Here is a 12,373-nt window from a genome sequence, read left to right on the forward strand (position 1 = left end):
GACTCTAGGCGGGCGGGCTCAGTAGTTGTGGCTCGCGGGCTCAGTAGTTGTGCGTGGGCTTAATTGCTCCACAGCATGTGGGGTATTCCTGGACCAGGGCTTGAACCCGTGTCCCCTGCATTGGCAAGCGGATTCTTAACCACTGCGCCACCAGGGAAGCCCCCAGGTTTGGTATTAAGGTGATGCTGAAATCAAAACAAGTTAGGATGTATTCCTTCTTTTCTGGAAGAGTTTGTGTAGTTTGATATTTCTTTCTTAACCATTTGGGTGAAAACTTGATGAAATGCTTTAGAACTAGTGTTGCAAACTGTGTTTTGGGAAACAGTGGTCTAGAGAGCAAAACTTAAACATGAAATAGCCAGTTGCTGTCGGTTTGAATGCTCTTGTTTTATTCATTTCCTCCCTTAGGCAGCACAGGCCTTTCCCTTCCTGGCTCTGTGGGGCTCGGCTAAGTCACCACATAGGAGAGCAGTGAGCTATTTGAGACCTGAGCCTGGTCCTCAGGAATTCGCTCTCTCCCTGTCAGCAGGAGGCCTGCCCCAGCCCTGCTCAGCCATCTCCACCATCTTCCTGTGACAGAATGAATGCCCTGGATGGTGTCCCCTTCAAGGTGCCCAAGGGCTTTGTGATAGGCACAGAGCCCCTCCCTGGGCCAGAGCTCAGTGTCCCAGACTTCAGGGAGCTTCTGCTGGGTTCTATGGTAAGTATATCTGTCTGTCTGTCTTCTCATCCCTGGGTCTCTGGGTCTGATGCTGAGCCTCATTAGGTCCCTTGTTCCTTGATTTTAACTGGCAGCCAGTCCTGTTCTGGTATATTCTAGGAAGTTCGGATATAACCCAAGAGGAAAAGATATTTCATGAAGAAGGCTAGTGTCCTGGTGTTGGGGGCTATTTAGTGGGTCTTATTTTAAGTTTAGAATAACTGGAAGGTTGCCTATATAGAGTGACTGAGAGTCATAGCAAGGATGCTCCAATTCCTCTGTTCTCTATCAGCCTGCTGCCAATTCTAAAATTCCACCATTAGAATCACTTAGTTGGGCTAAGATACTATCTCCAGAATCCGCCATTAAAATGCAGACAGTTACATGGGACACATCAGAAGGGATTACTATTCCACAGACCCAAAGCACATCTACCCTGGGGGTACCCTTGAGGCACCCCTTGCCCCACAGCTCACACACTGGGATATGCACCCAGTATATATGGTGGTATCACATACCCTCAGGAGAAACATGATTATTTAACTTCAAGTGAGTCAAATTTACTTGAAGATTTAGGAGGAAACCTATTGCATTTATATTATAACACAGATGTATCATGGGGTAGAAGGCAAAATTCACATGAATTTTTAAAAAATGAAAGAAAAGGCTTGCAGAGAACTGTGGAGTTGGTGTTGGGTCTCTTGGGACTGAGTCCTTGGGCTCTTCTGTGCTCAGTCAGCGCTGTCTGTGGGCTAACTTTGTAGGAAAGTTTGAGGATCTAGTTCAGCTCTCACTAACTTTGCATATGAGGACCTGAGGCTCAGAGAAGGGAAATGATTTGTCCAAAGATAGTGGCAGTGGCGGAACTAAAACCCAGGTCCTGATAGCTAAGAGAAGGATTGGAACATGAGAACCATCAGACAGATAATGTTCGAGGGCAAAAAAAAAGGTTGTGGGAAGTGAGGTGCAGAGAGCATAGTCCAGGAAGGAGAGGCCTGGGGAGGGTCAGGTAGAGAGACATGAGTGGCCTCTGGGGACAGGAGCAGGAGACTTATCTGCAGACCCTGGAGTTGTATTTAAGCTCCTTAGGACCCAGAACAGAAATAAGCTTTGTAAAGCCCAGAGCACAGTGTCCAGTGGCCCATGCTCTGTGGGGCAGGAGCTCTTGCTCTCCCCAGGCAGCCTGTGCTGTGGGCCCTCTGGCAGTAGGGCCTGTATTTTTGGGAAGAGAAACTTGCTTTACTAAACTCCAGGGGAGGTAGACTATCACAACTTTTTCCTCTCTGCTGGACTCAAGGCAAGCTGGGAAGAAGCTATTCTGAAGGTTACTTCTCGAAGCAGAAATGTGTACCTTTCTGCCAAGTCTATGTCTAGTGTCCTAGCCCATGTGCTGGCCCTGGCTTTGCCTTCTGTTCTCAGGGTGGGCATCTGTACTCCCTTCTGCCTGTTTCCCTTCCTGAGCCTCCATTTCTTTTACTGCTGTGGCAAATAATCAAATAGAGACTCCAAGTATGATTTACAGCCTCTCCTGGTCAGTCTTCCAAATGTACTGGGCTGTATTCCCAGTGTTTGGAACTTGAAACACATTTTCCCATAACAACAATGTTATAGCTAGTAGTTAGATTATCAGATGAACCTGTAGTGGCCTAAGAGAAATACAGAAGAAATAGCTACCATTTATTGAGCACCTGCTATGCACCAGACCCATGCTAGGTGCTCTTTATACGTTCACTCTTCTCTCTCATTTTTATGACCTGGTTAGCGGGTGGGTGTTCCTTCCCCATGGCACAGGAAACCAAAGTTTCCACCCAGGTGACCAACAGGGTCATGTGGCTTGTAAATGACACAGCCAGAACTCCAATGTGATCAGACCCCAAAGCCCATGTCCACTCCCTGTACCCTACTGCCTTCCCAAGGATCCTCAACAAGTCTGTGTTTTGTTGTTTCATCATAGTTTCATCATCCCTTTAATCAGAGTTAATTTCCCTTTTGTCAATTAAAATTTTTAGAAAGAAAATATATTCATACAGTTTGAAATGAAATACATATATATACATGTATATATAGGTATATATAGGTATAGCACAAGGGTCAACAAACATTTTCTGTAAAGGACCAGATAGTAAAAACTGGCAATTACTTAACTCTGCTGTTGTAGGGAGAAAGGGCCATAGACATTACAGAAAGTAGTGGATGGGTATGGCTGTGTTGCAATAACACTTTATTTATAAAAACAAGGTTGGAGGTCAGTTTGGCTCCCAGACAGTTTGCTTACCCTGAAAGAGTGAAAAGCCTTCCACTGACACCTTCCCATCTGTCCTGTCCCCACCTCTACTGGTGACCTCTGTTACTCATTTTTTAAAATGTATTCTTCTGGAGATTCTTATGTGTGTATATACAAGCAAATACAGCTATTTCCTCCTTTTTTACACCAAGGGTAGCATTTTATATACACTGTTCTTCTTGATTTTTTTCACTTAATATATTTTAAGACCTTCCATATCAATACATAGAAAGCTTCTTCACTTTGTTTTTCACTGTATTGCGTTAAATGAATACATCGTACTTTATTGAATGAATCCCCTCTTGATGGACACTTAGGTTCTTCCCAGTCTTTTGCCATTACAAACAATGCTGCAGGGAAAGACTATGCAGATGTCCTTTTGAATTGAAGTGTATTGCCGTATTGCCCTCCATAAGGGTTATATTGATTTACATCCAACCAGCGCTCTACAAGGGGCCTATACCTCAGCTCCACTCCCCAAGAGAGAGTCACAAGATGTTGGATCTTTGCCCAGGGATAGGCAAATGGTACCTCAGTGTAGTTTTATTTTGCCTTTCTCTTATCCTTAGTGAGGTTGAGCAGCTTTTTATGTGTTTAAGAGCCATCTGTATTTCCTTTTCTGTGGACTGTCCATATCTTTTGTCCATTTCCCTGTTGGGCTGTTGGTCTTTTTCTTATCTATTTCTAGGCACTCCTATGTTAGTCTGTGTTATCAGAGCTGTTTTCCTTCCAGTTGTCATTTGCCTTTGACCTTGCTTATGGGGTATATTTGCCATGCAGATTTTCACATGTGCGTCTGTGTACTTTCGTGGCTTCTCAATTTCAATTCAGAGAAATGTTTTCCCACTTGAGGTTATAAAGGATTTCTCTCCTGTTTTCTCCTAGTACTTGTATGGTTTCATTTCGTACAATTGAATCTTCGATCCTTTTGGAATTCATCCTCGTGTATGATGTGAGGATGGATCCAACTTTATTTCCTTTCAGCTGACTAACACCATTTTTGACTAACACCATCTTCTTCCCATTGCTTGAGATGCCACCTTATTATTTACTAAGTCCCGTAGATGTTAATTTCTATTTCTAGACTTTCTGTTCCGTACCTTTAGTCTGTCTGTGCCAGTGCCTTAGCTTTAATTATTGAGGTTTTATAATATATATTAACAGCTGGTAGGGCCAGTCCCCCTTATTTCTCTTTTTGTCCCCAGAGTTTTTCTGGCTATTCTTATTGGTTTGTTTTTCATATTGAAATTTAGAATCATTTTGCTTAGCTTCCACAAATCACAAGTGCTGGTATTTTTTTTTCACATCTTTACTGGACTATAAATGCTTTACAATGTTGTGTTAGTTTCTGCTGTACAACAAAGTGAATCAGCTATATGTATACATATATCCCCATATCCCCTCCCTCTTGAGTCTCCCTCCCACCCTCCCTATCCCATCCCTCTAGGTCATCACAAAGCATCAAGTTGATCTCCTTGTGCTATGGAGCAGCTTCCCACTAGTCATCCATTTTACATTTGGCAGTGTATATATCCATGCTACTCTCTCACTTCATCCCAGCTTCCCCTTCTCCCCCTGTGCCCTCAAGTCCGTTCTATACATCTGTGTCTTTATTCCTGTCCTGCCACTGGGTTCATCAGTACCGCTTTTTAAAATTCCATATATACGTGTTAGTATACAGTATTTGTTTTTCTCTTTCTGACTTACTTCACTCTGTATGACAGATTCTAGGTCCATCCACCTCACTACAAATAACTCAATTTCGTTCCTTTTTATGGCAGAGTAATATTCCAGTGTATATATGTGCCACATCTTCTTTATCCATTCATCTGTAGATGGACATTTAGGTTGCTTCAATGTCCTGGCTATTGTAAATAGTGCTGCAGTGAACATCGTGGTACATGACTCTTTTTGAATTATGGTTTTCTCAGGGTATATGCCCAGTAGTGGGATTGCTGGGTCATATGGTAGTTCTATTTTTAGTTTTTTTAAGGAACCACCATACTGTTCTCCATAGTGGCTGTATCAGTTTACATTCCCACCAACAGTGCAGAAGGGTTCCCTTTTCTCCACACCTCTCCAGCATTTATTGTTTGTAGATTTTTTGATGATGGCCATTCTGACTGGTGTGAGGTGATACCTCATTGTGGTTTTGATTTGCATTTCTCTAATGATTAGTGATGTTGAGCATCTTTTCATGTATTTGTTGGCCATCTGTATGTCTTCTTTGGAGAAATGCCTATTTAGGTCTTCCACCCATTTTTGGATTGGGTTGTTTGTTTTTTCAATATTGAGCTGCATGAGCTATTTGTATATTTTAGAGATTAATCCTTTGTCAGTTGCTTCATTTGCAAATACTTTCTCCCATCCTGAGGGTTGTCTTTTCATCTTGTTTATGGTTTCCTTTGCTGTGCAACAGCTTTGAAGTTTCATTAGGTCCCATTTGTTTATTTTTGTTTTTATTTCCATGTCTCTAGGAGGGGGGTCAAAAAGGATCTTGCTGTGATTTATGTCACAGAATGTTCTGCCTATGTTTTCCTCTAAGAATTTGACAGTGTCTGGCCTTACATTTAGGTCTTTAATCCATTTTGAGTTTATATTTGTGTATGGTGTTAGGGAGTGTTCTAATTTCATTCTTTTACATGTAGCTGTCCAGTTTTCCCAGCACCACTTATTACTGTCTTTTCTCCATTGTATATTCTTGCCTCCTTTATCAAAGATAAGGCGACCATATGTGCATGGGTTATCTCTGAGCTTTCTGTCCTGTTCCATTGATCTATATTTCTGTTTTTGTGCCAGTACCATACTGTCTTGATTACTATAGCTTTGTAGTATAGTGTGAAGTCAGGGAGCCTGATTCTTTCAGCTCCGTTTTTCTTTCTTAAGATTGCTTTGGCTATTCGGGGTCTTTTGTGTTTCCATACTAATTGTAAAATTTCTTGTTCTGTGAAAAATGCCATTGGTAATTTGACAGGGATTGCATTGAACCTGTAGATTGCTTTGGGTACTATAGTCATCTTCACAATACTGCTTCTTCCAATCCAGGAGTATGGTATGTCTCTCCATTTGTTTACGTTATCTTTGATTTCTTTTATCAGTGTTTTATAGTTTTCTGAGTACAGGTTTTTTGTCTCCTTAGGTAGGTTTATTCCTAGGTATTTTATTCTTTTTGTTGCAATGGTAAATGGGGGTGTTTCCTTAATTTCTCTTCCATCGTTAGTGTATAGGAATGCCAGAGATTTCTGTGCATTAATTTTGTATCCTGCAACCTTACCAAATTCATTGATTAGTTTTAGTAGTTTTTTGGTGGCATCTTTAGGATTTTCTATGTATAGTATCATGTCATCGGCAAACACTGACAGTTTTACTTCTTCTTTTCAATTTGTATTCCTTTTATTTCTTTTTCTTCTCTGATTGCCATGGCTAGGACTTCCAATACTATGTTGAATAATAGTGGCGAGAGTGGACATCCTTGTCTTGTTTCTGATCTTAGAGGAAATGCTTTCAGTTTTTCACCATTGAGAATGATGTTTACTGTGGGTTTGTCATATATGGCCTTTATTATGTTGAGGTAGGTTCCCTCTATGCCCACTTTCTGGAGAGTTTTTATCATAAATGGGTGTTGAATTTTGGCAAAAGCTTTTTCTGCATCTATTGAGATGATCATACGGTTTTTATTCTTCAGTTTGTTAATATGGTGTATCACATTGATTGATTTGCGTATATTGAAGAATCCTTGCATCCCTGGGATAAATCCCACTTGATCATGGTGTATGATCCTTTTAATGTGTTGTTGGATTCTGTTTGCTAGTATTTTGTTGAGGATTTCTGCATCTATGTTCATCAGTGATATTGGTCTATAATTTTCTTCTTTTGTGATCTTTGTCTGGTTTTGGTATCAGGGTGATGGTGGCCTCGTAGAATGAGTTTGGGAGTGTTCCTCCCTCCACAGTTTTTTGGAAGAGATTGAGGATAGGTGTTAACTTTTCTCTAAACTTTTCTCTAAATGTTTGATAGAATTTGCCTGTGGAGCCATCTGGTCCTGGACTTTTGTTTGTTGGAAGATTTTTAATTATAGTTTCAATTTGATTACCTGTGATTGGTCTGTTTATATTTTCTAATTCTTCCTGGTTCAATCTTGGAAGGTTGTACTTTTCCAAGGGTTTGTCCATTTCTTCCAGGTTGTCCATTTTATTGGCATAGAGTTGCTTGTAGTAGTCTCCTAGGATCTTTTGTATTTCTGTGGTATCAGTTGTAATCTCTCCTTTTTCATTTCTAATTTTATTGATTTGAGTCTTCTCCCTCTTCTTCTTGATGAGTCTGGCTAAAGGTTTATTAATTTTGTTTATCTTCTCAAAGAACCAACTTTTAGTTTTATTGATCTTAGCTATTGTTTTCTTCGTTTCTATTTCATTTATCTCTGCTCTGATCTTTATGAGTTCTTTCCTTCTGCTAACTTTGGGTTTTCTTTGTTCTTCTTTTTCTAGTTGCTTTAGGTGTAAGTTTAGAATATTTATTTGAGATTTTTCTTGTTTCTTGAGGTGAGCTTGAATTGCTGGGAGCTTCCCTCTTAGAACTGTATTTGCTGCATCCCATAGGTTTTGGATCATCACGTTTTCATTGTCATTTGTTTCTAGGTATATTTTTATTCCTTCTTTGATTTCTTTAGTGATCTCTTGGTTATTTAGCAGCACACTGTTTAGCCTGCATGTATTTGTGTTTTTTACTGTTTTTTTTTTCCTGTAATTGATTTCTAATCTCATAGTGTTGTTGTCAGAAAAGATGCTTGATACAATTTCAATTTTCTTAAATTTTCCAAGGCTTGATTTGTGACCCAAGATGTCATCTATTCTGGAGAACATTCCGTGTGCACTTGAGAAGAAAGTGTATTCTTCCACTTTTGGGTAGAATGTCCTCAAATTATCAATTAAGTCTATCTGATCTACTGTGTCATTTAAAGCTTGTGTTCCCTTATTTATTTTCTGTCTGGATGATCTGTCTATTGTAAGTGAGGTGTTAAAAGTCCCCCACTATTATTGTGTTACTGTCAGTTTCTCCTTTTATGGCTGTTAGCATTTGCCTTATGTATTGAGGTGCTCCTATGTTGGATGCATAAATATTTATAATTGTTATGTTTTCTTCTTTGATTGGTTCCTTTATCATTATGTAGTGCCTTCCTTATCTCTTGTAACAGTCTTTATATTTTTTAAAAACCTTTATTTATTTTTATAAATTTTTAAAGTTTATTTTATCTATTTGTTATTTTTTTTTTTAACATCTTTATTGGGGTATAATTGCTTTACAATGGTGTGTTAGTTTCTGCTTTATAACAGAGTGAGTCAGTTATACATATATATATGTTCCCATATCTCTTCCCTCTTTGTCTCCCTCCCTCCCACCCTCCCTATCCCACCCCTCCAGACAGCCACAAAGAACCGAGACGGTTATATGACACTTAAGAGCATCAGTAAGAGCACTTTGAACAACCAAAAGGAGTTGTCCAATTAAAATATTATCACTAAAATATATATATATTGAACAGAATAGGTTATTGTTGTTTTAATGCCTGCTGACCTGAATAGGAGAGAGCCTTTATTATTTTTCCTGCTTTGGCCTATAAAGCTATTAACTGGGGTTTTCCTCTTAGCAGTTAACAATAGCAAAGTGAAGACGGCATCTAAGCTGTGTTCAGCCCTGACTCTTTCTGGTCTTGTGGAAGTAAAAGAGGTATGTTTGTAGACGACCTTCTTTGCTGGGAATTTAAGCCTTGGGTGACTAAACCCAGTATCTCTTTTGTCAGACGATACAGAGAGAATCTGGGAGAAATAACAACCCTGAAGGTGAGGTGATCAGTGTCACTCAACTAGGAAACAAGTTGAGAAGGGCTCTGCATGGGAGAAACCAGATGCCTCGAAGGACGAAACCTCTGAAATCAATCTCCTCTGAAGAGACTCAGCTTGGGCCCATGTGGGTTGGGACATATTTTGGTCTCAGTACTAGTGGTGACCACTGAGGCATCTCTTAGTGGACACGAATCTTAGGCCTAAGTGAAGGGCAGTTGCCTGTATTTTCCTCAGCTTTTGGGTGGGAGGCTAGAATAGGTTGGAGGGGGAAATCCTTTTCTGACAATTCATTAGAAATATTAACATTAAATAGAGGTATTTATGGTTCTCCATTCTTCTCCAATGCTGAAATTTTCTTGTGTGAGAAGTGTTATACCACAATAGCTGTTATACCATTGATCTGTACATGACCTAGGGCCTCAGTTTCTTCACACCTACCCTTTCTTATTTTTCTCTTTAGTTAAAGTTCTTCCATCTTTTATTCCAAAATATGGGATGTTCATAAAAATTCAGTTAAGACTGAAGAATATAAAGTGACATCTCAGGCCTTGCTTACACTTTCCTCCCCAGCGGGAGCCACCAATACATTTTTTGGTGTGGCTGTTCGGACTTCTTTTTATGTATTTACAAGTGTGTTTTGTGTGTGTGTATACACATTTTTTAATGTAAATAAGGTCGTATGTATACAGTGTTCAGTCACTAGCTCTTTCCCCCACCTTTAGCTGTCTTTGACATTATCCATCTTAGTGTATTGACCCACTTTCTTACTAATTATGGAACGGCGTTCAGTGCTCTAGATGGACTGTGGTTTATGTAGCGGTTCCATAATTGTCGGACATAGAGGTAGCACCCCCAGCTTAGTATATAGGAATGCCAGAGATTTCTGTGCATTAATTTTGTATCCTGCTACTTTACCAAATTCATTGATTAGCTCTAGTAGTTTTCTGGTAGCATCTTTAGGATTCTCTATGTATAGTATCATGTCATCTGCAAACAGTGACAGCTTTACTTCTTCTTTTCCGATTTGGATTCCTTTTATTTCCTTTTCTTCTCTGATTGCTGTGGCTAAAACTTCCAAAACTATGTTGAATAAGAGTGGTGAGAGTGGGCAACCTTGTCTTGTTCCTGACCTTAGTGGAAATGCTTTCAGTTTTTCGCCATTGAGGATGATGTTGGCTGTGGGCTTGTCATATACGGCCTTTATTATATTGAGGAAAGTTCCCTCTACACCTACTTTCTGCAGGGTTTTTATCATAAATGGGTGTTGAATTTTGTCAAAAGCTTTCTCTGCATCTATTGAGATGATCATATGGTTTTTCTCCTTCAATTTGTTAATATGGTTAATCACATTGATAGATTTGCGTATATTGAAGAATCCTTGCATTCCTGGAATAAACCCCACTTGATCATGGTGTATGATCCTTTTAATGTGCTGTTGGATTCTGTTTGCTAGTATTTTGTTGAGGATTTTTGCATCTATGTTCATCAGTGATATTGGCCTGTAGTTTTCTTTCTTTGTGACATCCTTGTCTGGTTTTGGTATCAAGGTGATGGTGGCCTCGTAGAATGAGTTTGGGAGTGTTCCTCCCTCTGCTATATTTTGGAAGAGTTTGAGAAGAATAGGTGTTAGCTCTTCTCTAAATGTTTGATAGAATTCGCCTGTGAAGCCATCTGGTCCTGGGCTTTTGTTTGTTGGAAGATTTTTAATCACAGTTTCAATTTCAGTGTTTGTGATTGGTCTGTTCATATTTTCTATTTCTTCCTGATTCAGTCTTGGCAGTTTGTGCATTTCTAAGAATTTGTCCATTTCTTCCAGATTGTCCATTTTATTGGCATAGAGTTGCTTGTAGTAATCCCTCATGATTTTTTGTATTTCTGCAGTGTCAGTTGTTACTTCTCCTTTTTCATTTCTGGTTCTATTGATTTGAGTCTTCTCCCTTATTTTCTTGATGAGTCTGGCTAATGGTTTATCAATTTTGGCTACATTGGGTCTTCATTGGTGCGCATGGGCTTTCTCTAACTACAGTGAGTGGGAGCTACTCTTCATTATGGTGGCTTCTCTTGTTGTGGAGCACGGTCTCTAGGTGCACAGGCTTCAGTAGTTGTGGCATGAGGGCTCAGTAGTTGTGGCTCACAGGCTCTAAAGTGCAGGCTCAATCGTTGTGGTGCACAGGCTTAGTTGCTCCACAGCATGTGGGATCTTCCCGGACCAGGGTTCAACCCCATGTCCCCTGCCTTGGCAGGCGGATTCTTAACCACTGTGCCACCAGGGAAGCCCCCAACAGTCTTTATTTTAAAGTCTATTTTATCTGATATGAGTATTGCTCTTCCAGCTTTCTTCTGATTTCTATTTGCATGGAATATTTTTTTTTCTTTTTAAAAAATAAATGTATTTATTTATTTATTTTTGGCTGCGTTGGGTCTTCATTGCTGTGCATGTTCTTTCTCTAGTTGCGGCGAGCAGGGGCTACTGTTCATTGCGGTGCACAGGCTTCTTATTGCGGTGGCTTCTCTTGTTGCGGAGCATGGGCTCTAGGCGTTCAGGCTTCAGTAGTTGTGGCACGCAGGCTCAGTAGTTGTGGCTCACGGGCTCTAGAGCGCTGGCTCCATAGCTGTGGTGCGCAGGCTTAGTTGCTCCGCGGCATGTGGGATCTTCCTGGAGCAGGGCTTGAACCCATGTCTCCTGCATTGGCAGGCGGAACCTTAACCAGTGTGCCACCAGGGAAGTCCCCAACAGTCTTTATTTTAAAGTCTATTTTATCTGATATGATAATTGGTATTCCAGCTTTCTTTTGATTTCCATTTGCATGGAATATCTTTTTCCATCCCCTCACTTTCAGTCTGTATGTGCCCCTAGGTCTGAAGTGGGTTTCTTGTAGACAGCATATGTAAGGGTCTTGTTTTTGTATCCATTCAGCCAGTCTGTGTCTTTTGGTTGGAGCATTTAATCCATTTACATTCAATGTGATTATTGATATATATGTTCCTATTACCATTTTCTTAATTGATTTGGGTTTGTTTTTGTGGGTCTTTTTCTTCTCTTGTGTTTCCCACTTAGAGAAGTTCCTTTAGCATTTGTTGTAAAGCTGGTTTGGTGGTGCTGAATTCTCATAGCTTTTGCTCGTGATTTCTCTGTCAAATCTGAATGAGAGGGCTTCCCTGGTGGTGGAGTGCATAAGAACCTGCCTGCCAATGCAGGGGACACGGGTTCAATCCCTGGTGCAGGAAGATCCCACATGCTGCGGAGCAACTAAGCCCATGCGCCACAGCTGTTGAGCCTGTGCTCTAAAGCCCACGAGCCACAACTACTGAAGCCTACATGCCTAGAGCCCATGCTCCGCAACAAGAGAAGCCACTGCAATGAGAAGCCTGTGCACCACAACGAAGAGTAGCCCCTGCTTGCTGCAACTAGAGAAAGCCTGTGTGCAGCAATGAGGACACAACACAGCCAAAAATTAAAAAATAAAATAATTAAAAAAAAAAAAGACTCATTAGCCACCTTTCTTGGGTTTTTTTTTTTTTTTTTTTTCGGTACGCGGGCCTCTC

The 12,373-nt window shown here is 40.4% G+C and overlaps 1 protein-coding gene across 1 annotated transcript in view; it reads left to right on the forward strand.

Annotated features, from left to right (window-relative positions):
• Positions 1 to 580: 580 nt before the first annotated feature.
• Positions 581 to 12,373, forward strand: part of UBAP1L (ubiquitin associated protein 1 like) — a 22,142-nt gene continuing 10,349 nt past the window's right edge. Inside the window, exon 1 of the mRNA XM_007447680.1 lies at positions 581 to 700. Within this exon, the coding sequence (XP_007447742.1) occupies positions 581 to 700 (120 nt within the window). The remainder of the gene's footprint in view (positions 701 to 12,373) is intronic.

This window comes from Lipotes vexillifer, unplaced genomic scaffold (assembly GCF_000442215.2).
Source record: "Lipotes vexillifer unplaced genomic scaffold, Lipotes_vexillifer_v1.1 scaffold975, whole genome shotgun sequence".
NCBI classification, from domain to species: Eukaryota; Metazoa; Chordata; class Mammalia; order Artiodactyla; family Lipotidae; genus Lipotes; species Lipotes vexillifer.